The following is a 21,767-nucleotide window of genomic DNA, read 5'->3' on the forward strand; positions in this document are numbered from 1 at the left end:
AGTGAGTGTGTGAGGTGTGTGTGAGTGAGTGAGTGACAGTGTGTGTGTGTGAGTGACAGTGTGTGAGAGAGTGAGTGAGTGAGTGTGTGTGTGTGTGTGTGTGTGTGTGTGTGTGTGTGTGTGTGTGTGTGTGTGTGTGTGTGTGTGTGTGTGTGTGTGTGTGTGTGTGGAGTGAGAGTGTGTGTGTGTGTGTGAGTGAGTGAGTGAGTGAGTGAGTGAGTGAGTGAGTGAGGTTGAACCAGTGATTGGAGCTCAGTGCAAGGTGTTAACAGGCCTGCAGGCACAACTGGGAGACAAAGAATGCTAGCTCTACTAAGAGCTCAATTGAAAGTATCTACCGATCTATATATTGCAAGTCAGTCTTCTGCTGTGTCTTCCTCTTCTTCTGTAAATTCATCCTCCTCGTCTTCCTCCTCCTCACTGAAGATCAAGGTGTATTGTCTCTTGACTTCTTGCAGGTGATGTGTAATGTGATGTAGTCTGCTACGCAGGGCACATCTTAGGCCTCTGCTTCCCTCCTTGGACAGCGTCTGTGAACAGCCTTACAAGAGATCGCAGAATATATTTTATTTGAAAAATAAAAATGACATGACAAAGCACTGGTATGCAGTTTACCATCATTCATGAATTCAGTGTGAGGGGGAAATGTTATTTGACTACTTACTTAAATGGCTTCCGGTGTCAATGACAGTTTGCAACTCCTCAACTTTTCTCTGCAAGTTACGACAATGCTGCGTCATCTCACAAAGGAGGATGTCTTTTTCTTCCTCCAGTCTACTCACAAGCATCACCTGGTCAAACATCTTTCTTTTGACATCTAATCCAATCCCAGCTGTAGACAAAACATAAAAATGGAAACAAGTACCAGTTTACGCTGATTACAAACTGATCCCTTCTCTTGTAATCATAATGCAACTTCAAACCGCTGTCAATGTAAGAGTAATCTTTAAGAGTTCAACTGTGTTTACGGGGGAAACAATTGTCAGGTCTGACCATTTGGTTCTTCCTCCCAGGGTCAGATGTAGCCTCCTCTTCCACTGGTTGCCTCCTCAGGGTCAATTTTCTGGTCCGATGAACTGTTGTACAGTGAGATGGCTTCTGTCAGGTTGTCTTTAAGTGTGGATATCCGCCGTCTTTCCCTAAGTTTTTGGGTACTATTGCCTGCAACATGAGTGTGCAAGAAAACATATCCATAACGATCACGTCAACCTTATTGATATGAAAATCTTCTTCACTGACATGATGTGGAGGAGACAGGGGAATCCTCAAATGGTGTAGGTCATTTTGGAGCTAACATTATACAGACCGTTACGAGAATGTAGATCTTTCCTCCTCTGCTGCAAACTGAGAAACAGTCCCTCGATTTTGCTCTGCTGTTTCTCCAGGCTTCCTTTACCTTTGCCTAAGATGGAAAATTATGTTCTTCTTGTTACCCTGAACATGCCCTTGAAAAGGCCCTTTAATCATCTGCTTTCATCACCTATAGTTGCGTTAGCATCTAACTCATTTGCATATTGTATGCGCATTCATGAAAATGTGGCTTACGAACACGTGCATCTGCTTGCTTTTCCATCCATGTGTTATGTGCATTAAGAATGACTTTTTCTTAAAGACGTTTACCCAGCTGTACCATTAAAACATGAGGTGTCACAATACAACAAATGTGAATGTATGCAAATAAACTGTTTACATCAACTTAATTCCCATCATACCTAATGCGCATCAAGAGTTAATTCACCCCCCTCTAGCGAATCAATTATCTATGCGCATTAGAAATTATTATGTGCATCTCACGGGTTTTCAACCGGGATTTCTTATTTGAATAGTTCCAATGCGCATTAAAAGGTTGGATGGAAAAGCAACTATTGACTGGTTATCAGCATTGTTGTCGTACCTCTTAGTGCCCACTCTTTCACATCTGTCACCCACTGGTCTTGTGTTTCTGGTGTGCAGTTCAGCTGTGCCATCAGTTCATTGAGTTTTTGTTCCTCTATCTGTTTTTTCTGTACCACCTACAAGAAGAATAGCAATCCACAAAAAAATAACAATAAATAACCAAAAAGACACTACATGAACATAATGCAACATATTCTGACTAGAACGTTATTTCGGTTAGGATTTTTGTGTAGACCTTGTGATATCGTTGGCTGAGTGTGATGTGCAAGGTTTCTGTTTCCTCTGGTTCCACCCAAGCACGTGTATAGTGATTATGTCCATCCTGGCTGTAAAGCAATTCAAGCACATACAGTGAGGAAAATAAGTATTTGAACACCCTGCTATTTTGCAAGTTCTCCCACTTGGAAATCATGGAGGGGTCTGAAATTGTCATCGTAGGTGCATGTCCACTGTGAGAGACATAATCTAAAAAGAAAAATCCAGAAATCACAATATATGATTTTTTAACTATTTATTTGTATGATACAGCTGCAAATAAGTATTTGAACACCTGTCTATCAGCTAGAATTCTGACCCTCAAAGACCTGTTAGTCTGCCTTTAAAATGTCCACCTCCACTCCATTTATTATCCTAAATTAGATGCACCTGTTTGAGGTCGTTAGCTGCATAAAGACACCTGTCCACCCCATACAATCAGTAAGAATCCAACTACTAACATGGCCAAGACCAAAGAGCTGTCCAAAGACACTAGAGACAAAATTGTACACCTCCACAAGGCTGGAAACGGCTACAGGGAAATTGCCAAGCAGCTTGGTGAAAAAAGGTCCACTGTTGGAGCAATCATTAGAAAATGGAAGAAGCTAAACATGACTGTCAATCTCCCTCGGACTGGGGCTCCATGCAAGATCTCACCTCGTGGGGTCTCAATGATCCTAAGAAAGGTGAGAAATCAGCCCAGAACTACACGGGAGGAGCTGGTCAATGACCTGAAAAGAGCTGGGACCACCGTTTCCAAGGTTACTGTTGGTAATACACTAAGACGTCATGGTTTGAAATCATGCATGGCACGGAAGGTTCCCCTGCTTAAACCAGCACATGTCAAGGCCCGTCTTAAGTTTGCCAATGACCATTTGGATGATCCAGAGGAGTCATGGGAGAAAGTCATGTGGTCAGATGAGACCAAAATAGAACTTTTTGGTCATAATTCCACTAAACGTGTTTGGAGGAAGAAGAATGATGAGAACCATCCCAAGAACACCATCCCTACTGTGAAGCATGGGGGTGGTAGCATCATGCTTTGGGGGTGTTTTTCTGCACATGGGACAGGGCGACTGCACTGTATTAAGGAGAGGATGACCGGGGCCATGTATTGCGAGATTTTGGGGAACAACCTCCTTCCCTCAGTTAGAGCATTGAAGATGGGTCGAGGCTGGGTCTTCCAACATGACAATGACCCGAAGCACACAGCCAGGATAACCAAGGAGTGGCTCTGTAAGAAGCATATCAAGGTTCTGGCGTGGCCTAGCCAGTCTCCAGACCTAAACCCAATAGAGAATCTTTGGAGGGAGCTCAAACTCCGTGTTTCTCAGCGACAGCCCAGAAACCTGACTGATCTAGAGAAGATCTGTGTGGAGGAGTGGGCCAAAATCCCTCCTGCAGTGTGTGCAAACCTGGTGAAAAACTACAGGAAACGTTTGACCTCTGTAATTGCAAACAAAGGCTACTGTACCAAATATTAACATTGATTTTCTCAGGTGTTCAAATACTTATTTGCAGCTGTATCATACAAATAAATAGTTAAAAAATCATACATTGTGATTTCTGGATTTTTTTTGTTAGATTATGTCTCTCACAGTGGACATGCACCTACGATGACAATTTCAGACCCCTCCATGATTTCTAAGTGGGAGAACTTGCAAAATAGCAGGGTTAACTTATTTTCCTCACTGTATTTACACAACAACTAATACTAATTACAATGCTATTTCTTGGACATGAGGTACAGCTATTGTTTGGCCAAACTTGTGTACAGTAGATCCCTAGTAGGCTACCTGTGGGTGATGGTCTGTAGGACTGTGAATAATGAACCCATGGAGAATAGTGAACTGATTGTGTGATGTTTTTTGGGCTGCGATCAAGTGTAAGCTACTGAAACAGCAGATATTGGGTGTACAGATGGAGGGTTCCACTGTTAGTTTTTTCATGTTCTACACGATAATACTTACCAGCTTTTGTCATGTACTTGGTAGTCAAAGCCACCTTGGAGAGGAAGCTATTTACTTGTTCCACCTATGAAAATTGAAAGAGCGCAACACTGGTATAAACTCAAAACCTATTGTATCCATTCGTATTATTTGATTCATTACACATGCAGTATATATCAGAGACCATTGTACCTCTTCACCAAGGGTATCACCCGCTCCAGTTTGGTATTTCCCACTCCATTTTATCTGCAACATGTTGTGATTTTGACAAAATGAAACACAATTATGCAAATGGTGAAATGGAAATGTCTGTGTAATATATGGGTGTTGCTTACTTCACACTTTGCAGAGTGGGCTTTGGCGTGGAGCACCGAAAGTAGCGGCTTCATGTTGAGGAGCCGCCCAAACTCCCTAAACTGGCCCGCCACCCGCTGCAGATAGGGCCAGTATCTACACATCTGATCAGTGCAAAAAAAATTTACGCTATGGCGGCTTGCCAGGTCCTGCTGTCATGGCCGCGGGAACTAGGGGTGCTGAGGGTGCTGCAGCACCCCCTGACGACAACTGTTTCACTACATTGGAATTTAAGATGACATGACTTTTAAATAACTTTTTTGTTTTTTAAGAACACCTTCAACCTTTATAAAATTACTCTAAAGATTATTTCGTTTTTATATGTTGTCGAATAGGGTTTTATGACTCTAAAAGAAATGAATATATCATAAGGCAATCAGCTGATCTCGCATGGAGTGACGTGACACTGGTTGAGGACCAGCATCTCAGAACTGATTTGACACTCATTTAATGCATGTGAAAAAACTAAATATAGATGTATTGATTAAAGCATTCATCGGCATTCGGCATTAGGGGCTGTTCACACAGAACGTCAACCATTCCACTCTGCTACTTTTCCAATGTTTTTCAGTGTGAACGCACTACTCGTGTTGTGCAGTTAAGCAGTGTCTCGCGCATGACACAGCATTCTCAAAACGCAGCACTCAAGTTAAAATAAGTTCAACTAAAACGCGCCTTGAGACCTTGCGTTTTCCCCCCGTTCCACTGCCCGCATTTGCCGTTTGGCGTCTTGCGTTTTCGCTTTGAAAGATTATATTATAATTGAAAGGTAATATGCAGATTTGTGAGCTGTGCTTTTAAAAATGTATCATGAGTTCTGAGCGTTCTCACAACTCTGTACTCATTCATTTGTATGTTCATCTTTTTGTTTGGGCTGTTTAATATTAGGATTTTGTAAAAAGAAAACTCTACCATAGCACCGCCCCGCAATATCAAGCCCCTCCCCATTAAGCCCCGCCTCCAGCACCCCCCTGATAAAATATGTTCCCGCGGCTATGCCTGCTGTAGATAAAGTGGGTAGGCGAATACTTCGCCGCGGTACATATTGAGTCCCCTCAAGAAAAAGCCATGCCGGCACACAGCGATCTCCATGCCTTCCTCATCTAGGCGATCACTAGCTTTTTTTGACACTTCCTTTGTTGAGTTGCCACAGGTGGCTCTTCCAGGTGTCTAAAACACAATTACACAAACAAAGGAAACAGACATCTTGCCATATATGCAGACATACATTTAATAGACAAAATATTACACCTATTGACATGTTCGTTATTGCAAATATCCTCACATGCTATCTACTCAGTGCATTTTGTCTGCATTTGTTGAAGTTAAAACTGAACATTAGAATGGAGAAGAAAGTTAGTGTAATTGACTTTGGACAGAATTGGCTTTCTGCAGTAAAATTCAAGAAGTACAATCATAATTGTACATAACCAGCAAGAAAGCCTGAATACATAATGCTTTAAATCAATGTTTAGGCTGCTGATGGTGGCGTGAGGCTGTTTTAACAGCACACTTTTCCCTCTGATAATATCTAGAATTCCACAGCCTTGTTCATTACTTCATGACCCCTATGTACCCAAACATTAAATGGGTACTATCAGCAGGAAAACATGGCATGCTACAAAGCTTGAGCCATCTCAAACTGACAAAAGAACCTGAGATGTGGTGGACATTAAGGAGGTGCAGCTGGCACAACCGGAAGCACCTGTGTGTTGTGGTAATAATAATATAGACTAAAGTGAAAATTGAAGACAAAAGTGAGCCAAACATGATATACATGATAATAGTTTGGCTGGTGAATGTGTACATTTCATTCAGTCTTACCACTCTCATGCCATCATTGTCAGGAGCAAAGAAGAGACCTTCATAGAAGGACTTATCACCAGTTCTAAAATGAAAAATAAAAAAAGAGTTGAATGCAATGAACAGAAGAACATTTAGTTTGGGTATATCTCTAACTTTATATTCCCTTTCATAGTCATACTTTTTTGTATTGATGTGCAGTATGGGACTATACAAACCCTTTTGATTTGTTGAAGCGATAAGCCTTCCTATTTCCATCTGCCGACACAGCCACCATGTTCGGAGTGCAAGCTGGGCACTGCATTATGTCATCCTTTCTCAAATATTAATCTATCTCCGATATTGAATATTTATACTGACGAAAACTTAGGTGAAATGTATCTCGGCAGATTTTACCAATCTGTAAGAGATGCAAAGGGGGTAAAAAAGTTGCATTTTTGACATTACACATATCAAACCATCTGTCTAAAGACAGGCACAATTTCATTAAATATTGGCCTCAAATGCATGGTGACTGACGCCAGTGTGTATTCAAAATGAAGAAAACAAGAGACACTGAACTGAGCATGATTACTCCTATAACTAATTTAGCTCCACAGTGAGTGCTCCATTAAGTTTTTATAACCTCCTCCTTCAACAGGACGTTACTGTACAAGCAGAAAAGAAGCCCTCGCTGAGAGTAGCCATTCCTAAGGAGGTCCCTGCAGTCAGCAGGTCTAACACCCTTCCCCTCCCATTAGCAAAAGATAGTAGTTTGTAAGACTGAATGTAGTGTTGGTACTTTACCCTTCCATGACGTTTTGAGTTTGTCTCTAGCATCTTCACAAATGCATGACGAGACATACTCGGTGCATCCAACTTCATCTGTTCATACGTTTTGAAAACATTTACATGATAGACTGTTTGGAACTTAATAGTGGATACGGGCCACAAGCCACTCCACACAAGGTCCTTGACATCAGGTGTCCAGTCACTGCCACAGCTCTGACCATTTACTTCTGGGAGCATGAGATCAAATCGTCCTATAATAAAATGGGTAATGGTGATTGATATGTAGATTTCCATAAAACATCTTTGTTTGAGAAAGCAGGCTTTGAAATGGCTAGACCTTGTTACACAGACACATACCAGTCATTGTGACTAAAGAACATAGGCTATCAAACAGAGCAGAGTTCTAATGTACATAAACATGTGAAAGTGTAAGTGAAAGTGACACATGACGGCCAAGTATGGTAACCCATACTTGGAATTTGACCTCTGCATTTAACCCATCCAAGTTAATGCACACACATTAGGAGAAGAGTAGTGAGTAGTTAACACACACACACTGCAAACGTGAATACACACACCCAGAGCAGCGGGCAGCCTTTGTGTGGCGCCCGGGGAGCAATTAGGGGTTAGGTGCCTTGCTCAAGGGCATACAGATTTACAGTATTTACAGATTTACTTCTGCAGGAGTAGCCAACACACACACACACTCATGCAGTTTACATGTGCATCTACCCTTAACACAATTTTATTTTATTTTTTTACACGAGCAGTGCACAAGTTCCAGTATGGCCTCTGGAGCTGGACGTGTAGCGATCATGGGCGCAAGACCTCAGAGCCCATGCTTTTACTGGAGTTGCCTCATCATCCTCTGCTTCTACCACTAAAAAAAGTGCAAAACAATAGATCTAGGTTCTGCACCCTTCCCCACATCACTGATTAAGGAAAAATGGTTTGTAACTTTCAGCAGGGGAAACCTTATGCTCCATATATTGATTCCACCTGTTCCCTTAACATGGGTAATAGACCAGTTTCACAGCGTTCAGGTGTCCGGCCTTGTTGATGTTAATGATGCCATAATTGGAAGGGTACATTTTTGCAGGGTGTTTTAACTGTTAATACACTGTATATTATCTATATATTATTTGTACTACTCTTATACTGTTACTGCTACTACACTGCACATATGTTGTTCATACTGCATATCCATATATATTCTGCTCTTGTAAGGCTACTGCTAATACATTGCACATTTATATTTAATTTATATTACTGTCTACACTGCACTGTATGTCTTATACTGCACCGCCTGTCTACCATATAATACTAACCTTCCTTTGCAGTTTCTTCAACTAATACTGCCTTCTCTCCTCTCCTTTTGTGCTCGTTTTATCTTCGTGATATTTGTGAAATGGCTGTAGCACTCCCTGTGGTAGCCAGTGTTAGCTGGTTTGACTAACTGGTTTGTAGGTTCATGGCTTTGTAACTTGTATGCCTGTACTGCCTCTTCTGCTATAATACTTTCTCTGCACTCAAGGTCTTTACACAGAAACACTAATTTAATGAATTTGTCCCAGCTTGTGTCTGTGAAGGGAATGGTGGGTCCACTTCCCTCAAATATATGCATGCCATGCAGCACTTCATGTTTTGCCATTTATACCCAGTAAACGTGTGCGGGGAAAAAAGTATTGTCTGGCTCGTTTTTATGACGTTGTGTTTCCAAGCAATTCAGATCAAATGTGTGAAATCAGAACGGTGTATTTATTAAAGATTATGACATGACGTCGTATGACAAAAGATGGTTACATAAAATAAAAAACAGTAAGAATGGATAAAGTTACCTCTACATTCACATTTTCACATCAAACTGAATATGTAGCTAGCATAAGTGGGTAAAATGCGGAGCGCGCCAATGTGTTGACAAACGCATCACCAACACCGACACTTTCCCCCATATTTATTATGTCTATGCTTTCCCCGGCCCGAACTCCATCTTGATGACGACAACAATCCTCCGATGGTGAGAGGCTGACGGACAACGTCTCCGGTTACTATCGTAACCTCGGTTCCCTGAGAGGCGGGAACGAGACATTACGTCACTGACGTATATGGGAACTCCTTCCTTCTCCATTTTCACTGAAATCTTATAGGCTAACGCCAGCTGGAGACAGCTGGCCAATTGACGCGAACATGCAAATGCTGACCGGTCCGCGGGCAGTATAAATAGCATGGGCGCGACAATACGTCAGAATCAAGACTGAACGCTAGCACAGCTGATCAAACGGCGAGCACGGCGGCTGACGTAATGTCTCGTTCCCGCCTCTCAGGGAACCGAGGTTACGATAGTAACCGGAGACGTTCCCTTTCAAGGCGGTCACTTCGACATTACGTCACTGACGTATATGGGAACTGTATAGAATCCCGCCGTGAGCGCAGTGAAGATAAGCCCTGAACGGGGTCAAGCTACACTCCCACGAGACAACAGTTCTAAGCCAGCAGCGCCGCTAGGAGCACTCGAACTGATAGGCAAAACTAGACCAAGAAACGTCTGTTCCGACCTTACCAAGTTGCATATCCAATGCAATGAAGCGAAGGCTGCACTGGACAGGGCAGCACAATACCATAAGCACTCAAGCACGAGTTAACACAGTGTCGACGGCAATAGCGGTGACAGCTGCATAACCTTATAGCCATACACAGAGTTAACAGACATTGAAAACTACTGCGTAATGCGGAACAGCTATGTAACAGTCATAACACAGAGTTAGCAGAATGGTAACTCTGCATAATGCAGACTACTGCACAGCTGGTGGTTAACAGTTCATGAGTACATGAATAAAATTCACCGAACCCACGACGCTATAGGCAGTGCATCAAACTTGAAACCCTGGCGAACGTGTTCTGAGAAGACAGCCAGCATACCTAAATCCCGTAGGCATTAAGCCAGCATTGCAAGCGTCGAATTCAGTGAGAAATTCTCAGTATAAAACAGCACGTCCCTAGTACCATCCACCAAGCACACAAACAGCTAGTCAGACTGCTGCCTTGTGATCCACGCACATCTGCAAAGCCCTTACAGGGCCAACAGCACTCTGAGCATCAGCATCACGTGAGGCTGACGGCTCAGCAGAAGGCGGGCAGGGATCAATCTGTGCTCTGAACGGTGTAAGCGACTTCGGAACGCAGCTTGGTATCGGACTGAGAGTGACACTGCAGTCACCAGGTCCGAGACAATGCAAAATCTTTCACTTAGAATGAGCGTAGATCTCCAAAGTGCTTCGCTGGGGCGAGAGCAGGTGGAAAGGTCATTCTCAAAGAGAGCTCTCAGCACTTATTAGTGTGAAGTGTCTTGCTCAACTATGGACCCAGCAGCGGACACACAAGAAGGTTCCACAGCTTGGGGCTGGGGTGCCAATCGTGCCGATCGCCTGTAGAAGCAGGACCTTCCTGAAGGGGATTGTCATGGGGGGCCCCATAACTCTCTCAGGTCCATGAACCGGGGATGATAGGCCAGTAAGGGGGTCACGAGGAAACTGACACTCCCTTGTAGAACATAGCCGATGTTCTGTAGCCGACGTACAGAAGTGCAATTAACACATAACTGAATGTACATAAACACAGTGCTAGTGGCCGTAGCGACAACAACTGTGAATATACGCAGTTAGATAATAGCCCCATAATAGCATAGCACCTCAGTAAGTACACAAACACAGTCGTAGCCGTAGCTAGAACTATGAGTATACGAGTTAGTACAGAATAGCCAGTTGCACTGAAGGAAACGGGGCAACATAACAGCGTAGCACATGTACGTAACAGCATCGGTCGCTGTAGCGCCAACTTAATATACGCAGTAGCTCAGTATAGGCACTGAAGGATACGGGGCAACACCGCAGCATGAACACATCCATGTGCAAATAAAAGCAGCGCAGGTCGCCGTATCGACGGACACTGTGAATATGCACAGTTCGACTGGGATAGCTAGTTGCACTAATATACAGGGCAACATGACAGCATAACACAAGTGCGTAAGAATAGCGCATCCATGTATGTACATAAAATGCAGCGTAAGTCGCCATAGCGACAGAAACTAGACAGAAACTGAGATGCACAGTTAGATCAGGATGGCTAGCTGCACTGAAGGAAACGGGGCAGCATTACAGCATAACACATCCGTGTACGTACATACATCCAGAAACTGTGAATATGCACGGTTAGATTAGGATAGCTAGTTTTGCACTGAAGGAAACAGGGCAACAAAATAGCAAAAACACGTCCTTGTACGTACATAAGTGCAGTGTAGTCGCCGTAGCGACAGAACTGTGAATATGCACAGTTAGATAGGACAGCTGGTTGTTGCACTGAAGGATAGAGGGCAACATAACAGCATAACACATCAGTGCGCACATTTAAAACATGTGTGTATAATGCAGCGCAAGTCGTCGAAGCGACCGAAACTGCATGAATATGCGCAGTTCAAACATAATAGTCAGTTGTTGAAGGGCAACATAACAGCATAACGCTTTAGTGTGTACACAGATGCAGCGCAAGTCGCCATAGCGACAACTGTGACTATGCACAGTTAGATAGGATAGCTAGTTGCACTGAAGGAAACAGGGCAATGTGATAGCATAGTTACATTAATGTGTACAAAACACAGCGTCAGAGGCATAGTGACATCGACTGTGAATACGTAGTTAATCAGAATAGCCGGTTGCACTGAGGATACAGGGCAATATATAACGGCATAAATCATAGACACATATCAATGTACATAACACAGCGTCAGTGGCATCGCACAACAACTGTGAATACACAGTAATCAGAGTAGCCAGTTGCACTGAGGAAACAGGGCAATATATAGCGGCGTAATCGTAACACATATCAGTGCGTAGTGTGTACACAGCGTCAGTTGCATCGCACAACAACTGTGAATACATAGTAATCCAGAATAGCCATTTGCACTGAAGGATACAGGGCAATATATAACGGCAAAAATCATAACACATATCAGTGTGTAGTGTGTACATAAACACAGCGTCAGTTGCATCGCACGACAACTGTGAATGCGCACTGCGTAGAATACGTAGTAGTCAGAATAGCCATTTGCACTGAAGGATACAGGGCAATATACAACGGCAAAATTCATAACACATATCAGTGTGCAGTGTGTACGTAAACAAAGCGTCAGTTGCACCACGTAACAACTGTGAATACGCACTGCGTAGTAATCAGAATAGCCATTGCACTGAAGGATACAGGGCAATATACAACGGCAAAATTCATAACACATATCAGTGTGTATTGTGTACGTAACAGCGTCAGTTGCATCGCGCAACAACTGTGAATACGTAGTAGTCAGAATAGCCATTTGCACTGAAGGATACAGGGCAATATACAACGGCAAAATTCATAACACATATCAGTGTGTATTGTGTACGTAACAGCGTCAGTTGCATCGCGCAACAACTGTGAATACGTAGTAGTCAGAATAGCCATTTGCACTGAAGGATACAGGGCAATATACAACGGCAAAATTCATAACACATATCAGTGTGTATTGTGTACGTAACAGCATCACTTGCATCGCGCAACAACTGTGAGTACGTAGTAGTCAGAATAGCCATTTGCACTGAAGGATACAGGGCAATGGCAAAATTCATAACACATCAGTGTGTATTGTGTACGTAACACAGTGTCAGTTGCAACACGCAACAACTGTGAATACGTACTGCGTAGTAATCAGAATAGCCATTTGCACTGAAAAATACAGGGCAATATATAGTGGCATAAATCCTAACACATAAGTGTGTAGTGTGTACGTAACACAGCGTAGTTGCATCACACAACAACTGTGACTACGTAGTAATCAGAATAGCCAGTCGCACTGAAGGATACAGGGCAATATCGTGGCATAAGCATAACACACACATATCAGTGTACATAAACACAGCGTCAGTGGCATCGCACAGCAACTGTAAATACATAGTTGAATCAGAATAGCCAGTTGCACTGAAGGATACAGGGCAATTTATAGCGGCATAAATCACGAACACATAACAGAGTGCAGTGTGTACGTAAACACAGCGTCATTTGCGCTGCACAACAACTGTGGTTAAATCAGAATGGCCGGTTGCACTGAAGGATACAGGGCAATATATAACGGCACAAATCATAGCACAGTGTTCAGTGTGTACATAAACACAGCGTCAGTGGCGTAGCGACAACAACTGTGAATACGAAGTTAATCAGAATGGCCAGTTGCACTGAAGGATACAGGGCAATATATAACGGCACAAATCATAGCACATAAAAGTGTGCAGTGTGTACATAAACACAGCGTCAGTGGCGTAGCGACAACAACTGTGAATACGAAGTTAATCAGAATGGCCAGTTGCACTGAAGGATACAGGGCAATATATAACGGCACAAATCATAGCACATATTAGTGTGCAGTGTGTACATAAACACAGCGTCAGTGGCGTAGCGACAACAACTGTGAATACGAAGTTAATCAGAATGGCCAGTTGCACTGAAGGATACAGGGCAATATATAACGGCACAAATCATAGCACATAATAGTGTGCAGTGTGTACATAAACACAGCGTCAGTGGCGTAGCGACAACAACTGTGAATACGTAGTTAAATCAGCATGGCCAGTTGCACTGAAGGATACAGGGCAGCCTGACAACATAAGCTGTAACTGTTAAGCACATCAATATGTAATGTTATGTAGGCCCAGCGTCAACAGCATAAGCGGTAACGACTGCGCAACCCCGTAGTCAAAACTGACTAGAAGGGGGGTAAACACTCACCGGATTGCGGCTGTGCACTTTCCATTGTCAGAGCGGGGTGTCTAGAGACTCATAGCATCCGCACTTTCTCTTTTAGACACGGAGCCATGGCCTTTGCCTCGTCTATCTAGACGCGCGTCTTGCGCACGACTGAGTTTACCAAGGACGTCGTGGAAGACGGAGTCTTTCTTGAAGTAGCCTGGCTGATATACCGGGCTAAGTATTATCAACAGAGCCTATCGCGTCGAGTCCTTCTAGCGAGCCCGCGAAGAGGACCGGAGTGGCGACGGGCAGCGTCAACTAGGGCGGGAGAGGGCCCACCAGCGGCCTGCTGGCGGCAGTGGGCCTCATCCCCGCTGATGCCCGAGTTTATTCCCCTGAGGACGCACACTGTCCGGCACAGCCTTTGTTCCGTGAGTGCGGCCTCGGTTGATCCTTGTTAGGGTAGAGCGAGTCAATAGGACCCGCACATATCTGGCATATAGGTTAGCAGCCATCGGATGCGGGGAGGAAACATGGTGAGTAACCTCTATTGCAACTTCCACGATGACTTCAGATAAGACTTCTAGCGTGAAGAAAGAGATTCTGACGTATTGTCGCGCCCATGCTATTTATACTGCCCGCGGACCTGTCTCCAGCTGGCGTTAGCCTATAAGATTTCAGTGAAAATGGAGAAGGAAGGAGTTCCCATATACGTCAGTGACGTAATGTCGAAGTGACCGCCTTGAAAGGGAACTGTACCTGAATGATGACAATTACACTTGAACAGCAGTCACACACATGCAGCATAACTCTCTCTGTGACTTCGTCATCGCGCGTTCACGCTCATTTTTTCCGTTCGCGTACGCGATGACGTCACCCGATGCCTCTTAAATGACCCTCAACTACATTTTCTGTAGATATCTAGGTCTCTTATTCACATTAAAAGCATTAAGGCCCCTAACCATCACCTGGTTACACAATCAATCAAAATGTATTTATAAAGCACCTTAAAAAACTCAAAGTGTGCCAGATTGCTGTACAATTTTTAAAGTGATAAGATAAAATACAATACAATACAATTAAGGAAAGAGATAAGATAAAAAAAATATATATATATATATATATATAAATCTAATCCAAAACTAATGGTCCTTACAAAGTAACAAAGGCCTCATCAAACAAATATGTCTTAAGACGGGTTTTAAACGTTTACAGAGGTAGAGGATCTGATAGACATTGGTAAACCATTCCACAACTTTGGGGCAGCAACTGAGAAAGCGCAATCTCCTTTGCCTTTTAAGCATGACCAAGTAGTTTCAAGGAGCAGCTGGTTTTGTGACTTTAATGATTTCTATGAATAATAAAAATGGATGATTTCAGAAACATATTAAAGCTGCAGTCGGCAAGTCTGGCAGATTGAGTGGACTTAGCCAAAATTTTGAATGTTTACAACTCTCACGCCCCTCCCCCACTACCAACGAGCACCCGCCCATCGTCAGTGCGTGTGTACCTGATTTTCTGTGAACGCGTCCGTCTCTTCAGCATCGATCAACACCATGGACTTGGAGGTAGGCTGCCCTGGCTAATCTATCCATAGATAGCAATAACCGAGGAATTGGAAGCTTGTTAGTAGATTTTCTCTCCGCCATCACGCTTCGTACAATCTTCAGGCGAACTTCGGCGTGTCGTGTGCATGTGATATTGTAACCGCGTGTGCGTCTGCGCGAGGGAGAGGGAATCTGACGCGTGTGCACGACCTGTGATTGACAGTCAGATCTCACACCCCCCCGCGCTGATTGGACCCGATGAGACGGGAGCGGTGGATTTTTGCAAAACAAATAACACGCTCAAGGTGGAGTTAGAAGCTCGGGTTTTTTTCTAAAACGACCTTGTAAGCTCCAATCACCGGCCCAAAGACGGTGTCCAGTGTCTTGGTTCGAAGGGAATTCAGCGTGTATGTCTTTTCGGGCGCTTCTGGAAAAATCACTTTAATTTATTAAACAGTGGATTTCCAATTTTAATTCTGACTCCATGAATAATTTAATCTGACTCCAAATTTTAAGTAACTCTTTGTTTATTCCAATTGTCTATCTTAACAGCTGATCCGCAGATTAGTTGTGATTTAATTTAGACCAAGAATTATTCTAGGCATCTCATACTTTCAAATATTCGCTCATTATGGACCTAGTGTCACTTTGAGACGTCACGTCGCGACTGCGCGCTCACGATCACAAACTAGCCAGTCCTGAAATAGTCAGAGGGTGCAGTACAAATATTTTACCCCATGCGGTCGCACACTACAGACCCATAGGCATAATTTATATAATATTTGCAGCATACAACATGCTAAGTCAGGAAATAGTCAGAAATCAGAAGGTTTTTCTAAGATGTGCCCCATGGTCCATTCAAAGTGCCTTCAGTTTGATCTATTCTGGACAAAGTTTTGCGGAAACACCCGACTACACATTAATCTACTGGAAATAATGATTTCAGAAGAATGCAGAATAAATCAAGGTTAACATTTATTTTTGCCAGGCAGAATTAAACATCCAATAAAAAGAATTAAAAAGAATACATAATACACAACTGATCAGCATATAATAGAGACAACATTTAAAATGCAATATCAAAAATAGTTTCAAAGAGTCAGCATACCTGGCAATAGAGACACACAGCAACAGTGTGGGAAGTTCTGTTTACAGATGCTTCCTTGAGTGGTTTGCCAATTCCCTTTAAATACCCAAGTGGAATAAAAGAACAATAAACATCTAGCACCCAAATATTTATTCAGCTTTTGCTGGACCCTTTCTCGTGCCCAAGTGGTCACGCCTGAGTTTGGGGGATAAACACAAATGGTTATCTATTATCTTTATTGGGGCATCTTCCCACATCAGAAGAACAGGCATTGTTTTCTTTGTTCTGACTGTTCTGCTGCTGCGGGAATGAAACTTCTTTACCATTCGCACCAGAAGTATTTATTTTGACCTCTCATAAAACAACTGGAGACAGTAGGTGTGTGTGTTTTGCATGACTGAATGAGACCTGGGGGGAGAAGATAGTGTGAGGAGTCAGGACCCCAGCATGGGGGGAAGAGACGAGATTGGAGAAGTTGTGTTGTGCTCTCTGTCCCATAGATCTCTTCTTCAGATTAGTGAGTTTTATTGTTTTATTGCGGTTTAGGATTCTTGAATTCAGTCTTAGTAAAAGTCCATCCTTACAACCTTATTTATGTTGTTCTGTCGGATTATAGTGTCAATTTCACTGAATTTGATCAAAAAAATGTTGCCGACGGCAGCTTTAAGGTCCGTGCAGGGCTTTAAAGGGGTCAAGTTTTATTGTTTTATTGCGGTTTAGGATTCTTGAATTCAGTCTTAGTAAAAGTCCATCCTTACAGTTTCCGCCCCTGGCCCCTTGGGGCAGATTTAGATCAGTCCCTGAGGGGCCAAAATTTGATGAAGTCCGCTTATGGTTGCAGTTTCCGTAGGGCTGGTACCTGTAATGGACTGAGCGCAATGGCCACGTTCGTTGAAGTGCGCATTGTGCGGAGAAGGCATCTGAAGTAGCAGCACTGGCAGAGTGTGAATAAGAAGATGAGCATACTGGCGAGGACACATCCACGGAACGTCCAGTCCCACCAGGTATAAGCATACCTTGCTGAGCGGGTAGAGGAGCTGGACAGGATTTCTGCAGTCTTTCTCGCCAGATTCGCTTCCACTTGAGCTTGGTTGAGATGGTACTCAGTCTGTAAGATGATTTCTTGCACCAAGTCCATTGTTTTGACCAAAGCTTGAGTGCTCTGTTCATAGAAAGTGTCCTCCCACCAGGGAGAAACGTCCACGTCCATCGGTACCCTCCCCAGGATGTTTATCTGACCCATTGAAAAGTCCTCTTTCACTTCCAAACAGAACGTGTGGTTCGCAGGGCAGGTCAGACCTCCATAGGAGAAGGAATTCATCTCACTGACGACGCACCACTGTGTGTGAGACACTTGAACAGCATCAGAATGACCATGCAGTGACTGAACATTAATGAGCTTAGAATCATTGGAAGAAAAGGGTTGTAGAGTGTTGCAGGTACAGATAATGTAACTAGATGTTTCATGACAACAGGTGCGAGTGGTAAACAAAGTTTCAGTGCCCTTCAAAGTCATATACCCCGTCAGATGATCCCATTTTATGATTTGATCTCTCACTACCACGCCAATAGAGCGTATGGTAGTGGAATTTAGATAAATTTGATCTGGGTGAATTAGAGGGAAAGTGGCAAAGAACCCAATACAGCCAGTACATTCATTTCCAGTATACATCATTAATGTTGAAAGCAATTCAGAATACTTAATATTTTTCATTCTTTCTGATGCAAGCCATCTATGCAGATCTAAAATTTCAATAAGATCATTTAAAACATGCCTAGGTGTTTTATGGAGACGAAGATCTAAAATCTCTTGTCTTGCTGCAGTAAACAAATCTTGTGCGTACAATCTACAGGCTAAGTCATGCTCGATGGTACGGGTCTGATTGAAAATTGATTGACTGGTCGTCAGAAGCGCCTGCGCCTCAGATCTGACCGCTTTGATAATGTTTTCGTTACTATTGGTGATGTGTTGAAAACCAGTAGCTACCTGATTTGCCAACCAAGTTGAATATTGAGATTGACCTGTTATTTTGTAAGTGTTGGATATAGAATTAACTGAGCCAAAAAGGCCTGCTATATTTCCAAACAGGTCTCGTTTAGTGCGAGCAGTTGGAATTTGAACTGCAAGTCTGTTTTTGTAATCAGAAATTAAATCATCGATGCGTGACTGTAGCCATGTATATGTCTTATCATTAAAGTTGCAGTGTTTAACATAAGCAGATAACACATTAGAGATGTTATACGTGACATGTGTTATCACAAGATTGACGTCATGTAGTAAAGTCTTATTTACATTTCCTTTGATTATGCCACCTGGAGGGGTGGTATACAATTTCGGCCTTCAATTATATTCACCATCTGATCATGTTTCAAGTGTGATACAAGTTCTCCATCAGAGACCCACAGATCTTGCTGGTACTGTTTGAGGTCGATGGGTGTGACTTGCGAAGCACTTGCTACAGAAACAGAGGTTGTCTCGTTTTGCCAATGGTCGCCTTTCACTGCTGCCAGCTTAGCTAATTGGTCAACAATGTTATTGTTGTTCTCGTGTTCATCTGGATTTTTGTTAATGTGCGCGCGCACTTTTACCACGGAGATGGAGTTGTTCCGCGCTTGTACAGCTTGCCATATTGCAGTTATAGTGTTGAAATGTTTTATGGGTGTCCCAGCAGAAGTGAGAAACTTTCTCAATTGCCATTGGGCCATAAAATCAGTTACGACGCCAAAAGAATAACGACTGTCAGTGTACACGCAGAGCGGTTCAGGGTGTGCCTTGATCGCTTCTAGCAGTGCAATGAGTTCAGCTTCTTGTGCGGATATGTTAGCTGGTAGTTTAACCAACAATTGCCGTTTAGCATCTGTCTCGGGAAGATGAGGGGTCCACACTGCACAGCCAGTATAGAAATGACCATTTTGACAGAATCGAGAACCATCAATGTACACATGCACTTGGCCTGGAAGTGGCTCGTCATGGACAAGGCTTTGTGCCTCTTGTTTGGGCTGGCATGTGTGCGGGTGTCCCTCAACATCCCCGAGCAGATGTGGCAAAATTCGTGTGTTTTTTGTTGTGATTTCGCGCGCTTGAATGTCGCGCTGCATCCATGCACTTGGTGAAGGTGCGAGGGGAGAGAGCTAGGCCAAAGGGAAGAACCCGATATTGGTACGCTTCGCCCCCGAAAGGTCGCGCCCTCTATGCAGACTGGCACACCACATCCTTCTGTGGTCCCAGGGGAAACTGTCGTCTCTCAGAGCGATGTATGTCCCCGGGGACCAAAATCAGGGAGCAGACGTCCTGTCGAGACAGGGGCTGAGGCCCGGGGAGTGGCGACTCCACCCTGAGGTGGTGGAAGCCATGTGCGTGAGATTCGGCCCAGTGGAAGTGGATCTGTTCGCGTCTCAAGAGACGTCCCACTGTCCACTGTGGTTCTCTCTCAGGCATCCAGCTCCGCTGGGGCTGGACGCTATGATGCAGACGTGGCTGAGGCTGCGTCTGTACGCATTACCCCCGATCGCTCTGCTCCCGGGAGTCTTGGAGCGGTTCCGCCGGGAGGGGATCAGCCTACTTTTAGTAGCACCCCGCTGGCCGACCCGGGTATGGTTCTCGGACATTGTAGCACTGCTGGACGGCCTCCCGTGGCAGGTCCCTTTGAGGAGGGATCTGCTGTCGCAGGCAGGGGGCACAATATTTCACCCCCGGCCAGAGCTGTGGAACCTCTGGGTCTGGCCCCTGAGGGGGCTCGGTACCTAGAGGCTGGCCTGTCAGCAGGTGTTGTCGAGACCCTACTCAGCTCCAGGGCTCCTTCTACTAGGAGACGATACAGTCTGAAGTGGAATGTGTTTTCCACTTGGTGTAGAGAGCGTGAGGTGGAACCAGTTAACTGCCCAGTGGCTTCAGTGCTGGAGTTCCTCCAAGATCGTTTCTCCGCCGGTCTTACCCCGTCCACACTTAAGGTGTATGTGGCTGCCATTGCGGCTTTCCACTCGCCTGTAGGTGATGGGCCTTTGGGAAAGCACCATCTGGTTGTACGTTTCCTCCGTGGGGCTCGGAGGATGAGGCCTGCGGCTCACTCCAGAGTCCCAACTTGGGACCTGGCGGTGGTACTTGAAGGGTTGGCTGAGGCCCCCTTCGAGCCACTGGAGTCGGCTGAGGCAAAGAACCTGACCTTCAAGGTGGCCTTTCTCCTTGCTATCACCTCTCTGAGGAGAGTGGGGAATCTCCAGGCCTTGGCTATAACGCCAACTTGCCTGGAGTTTGCCCCTGGCGGAGTTAAGGCCATCTTACATCCTAGACCGGGCTATGTGCCCAAGGTGCCGTCTAGTGTGGCACGGTCAGTGGTTCTTCAGGCCTTCCATCCTCCACCTGTGATGGCCGAAGAGGGGAGATTTCACCTGCTCTGCCCAGTCAGAGCCCTAAGGGTTTACTTGGAGAAGTCTTCTCAGTGGAGGAAGTCAGACCAGTTGTTGGTGTTCTTTGGTTCACCCAAGAAAGGGCTGCCTGCATCTAAACAGACAATCAGCAATTGGATTGTCCAGGCTATAGCCACGGCTTATCAGGTGCGCAATTTGCCTTCACCTATGACCGTGAGGGCTCATTCCACCAGGGGCATGGCCTCCTCGGTGGCCCTCCTTTCTGGTGTCTCGCTTCAGGAGATTTGCGAGGCGGCTGGGTGGGCCACCCCGCACACCTTCATACGTTTCTACAGTCTGCAACTCCCTGTGACGCCTGGCGCCAGAGTGCTTGCGTCCTAGGTATGCCTGGTCTTCCAGCTTCATACTAGGGCGGGCGTGATTACGGTGTGGCATAGTGGGCATTACGTTCCCCAAAGTGTCGTCACGACGACGACGCAGTGCGAGTTCCCTCGAAGGGGAACGTCTCGGGTTACGACTGTAACCCTTGTTCCCCGAGAAGGGAACGAGACACTGCGTCTCGTCGCCACACCTATCGCGGGCAGAGCGCTTGCTTCATCGCAAAGGAGCTAACGTGTGTTTGTGCCAGCGTCCCTTTGTATCTTCCGGTTATGCCGCCACACGTTACGTCATGACGCAACACCAATCAAGATTGGCTTAGTTTCATTCATGCTTCAGAGCCGCTATGCTAAGGGCATTCCCCAAAGTGTCTTATCGACGCAGTTCGAGTTCCCTCGAAAGGGATCCGCATTTTTTCATCTTAAAAATATATCTAAATTACGTCATATGCTCTCATTGACAAATGCAGAACAATAAGTCCATGCGTTCATGACATCAAGGCTAGATTATGGGTGATTGCCCTGCATGCTTAATAAACAAATTACAGCTGGTCCAAAACGCAGCAGCTCGAGTTCTTACCAGAGCCAG

At 44.5% G+C, this 21,767-nt stretch overlaps 2 protein-coding genes and 1 long non-coding RNA gene across 3 annotated transcripts in view; 1 reads left to right on the plus strand and 2 right to left on the minus strand.

Annotated features, from left to right (window-relative positions):
• Positions 1–21,767, plus strand: part of LOC311290028 (immunoglobulin lambda-1 light chain-like) — a 48,879-nt gene that overhangs the window by 6,555 nt on the left and 20,557 nt on the right. The window lies entirely within an intron of this gene.
• LOC311290078 lies at positions 1,077–4,141 on the minus strand. Its single transcript, XR_014627306.1, has 4 exons — positions 4,122–4,141; positions 2,132–2,222; positions 1,895–2,012; positions 1,077–1,161 (listed from the first exon to the last, which is right to left on the minus strand). It is a non-coding gene; the product is annotated as an uncharacterized lncRNA (long non-coding RNA).
• On the minus strand, positions 17,150–19,462 carry LOC311298759 (uncharacterized protein; the record flags this gene model as incomplete). Its single annotated transcript, XM_084421977.1, has 2 exons — positions 17,150–18,746; positions 19,375–19,462. 2 exons carry the CDS (start codon positions 19,460–19,462, stop codon positions 17,263–17,265), a joined length of 1,572 nt encoding a protein of 523 aa, XP_084278103.1. The 3' UTR covers positions 17,150–17,262.

This window comes from Rutilus rutilus (genome assembly GCF_951802725.1).
Source record: "Rutilus rutilus genome assembly, chromosome: 1".
Lineage (NCBI taxonomy): Eukaryota > Metazoa > Chordata > Actinopteri > Cypriniformes > Leuciscidae > Rutilus > Rutilus rutilus.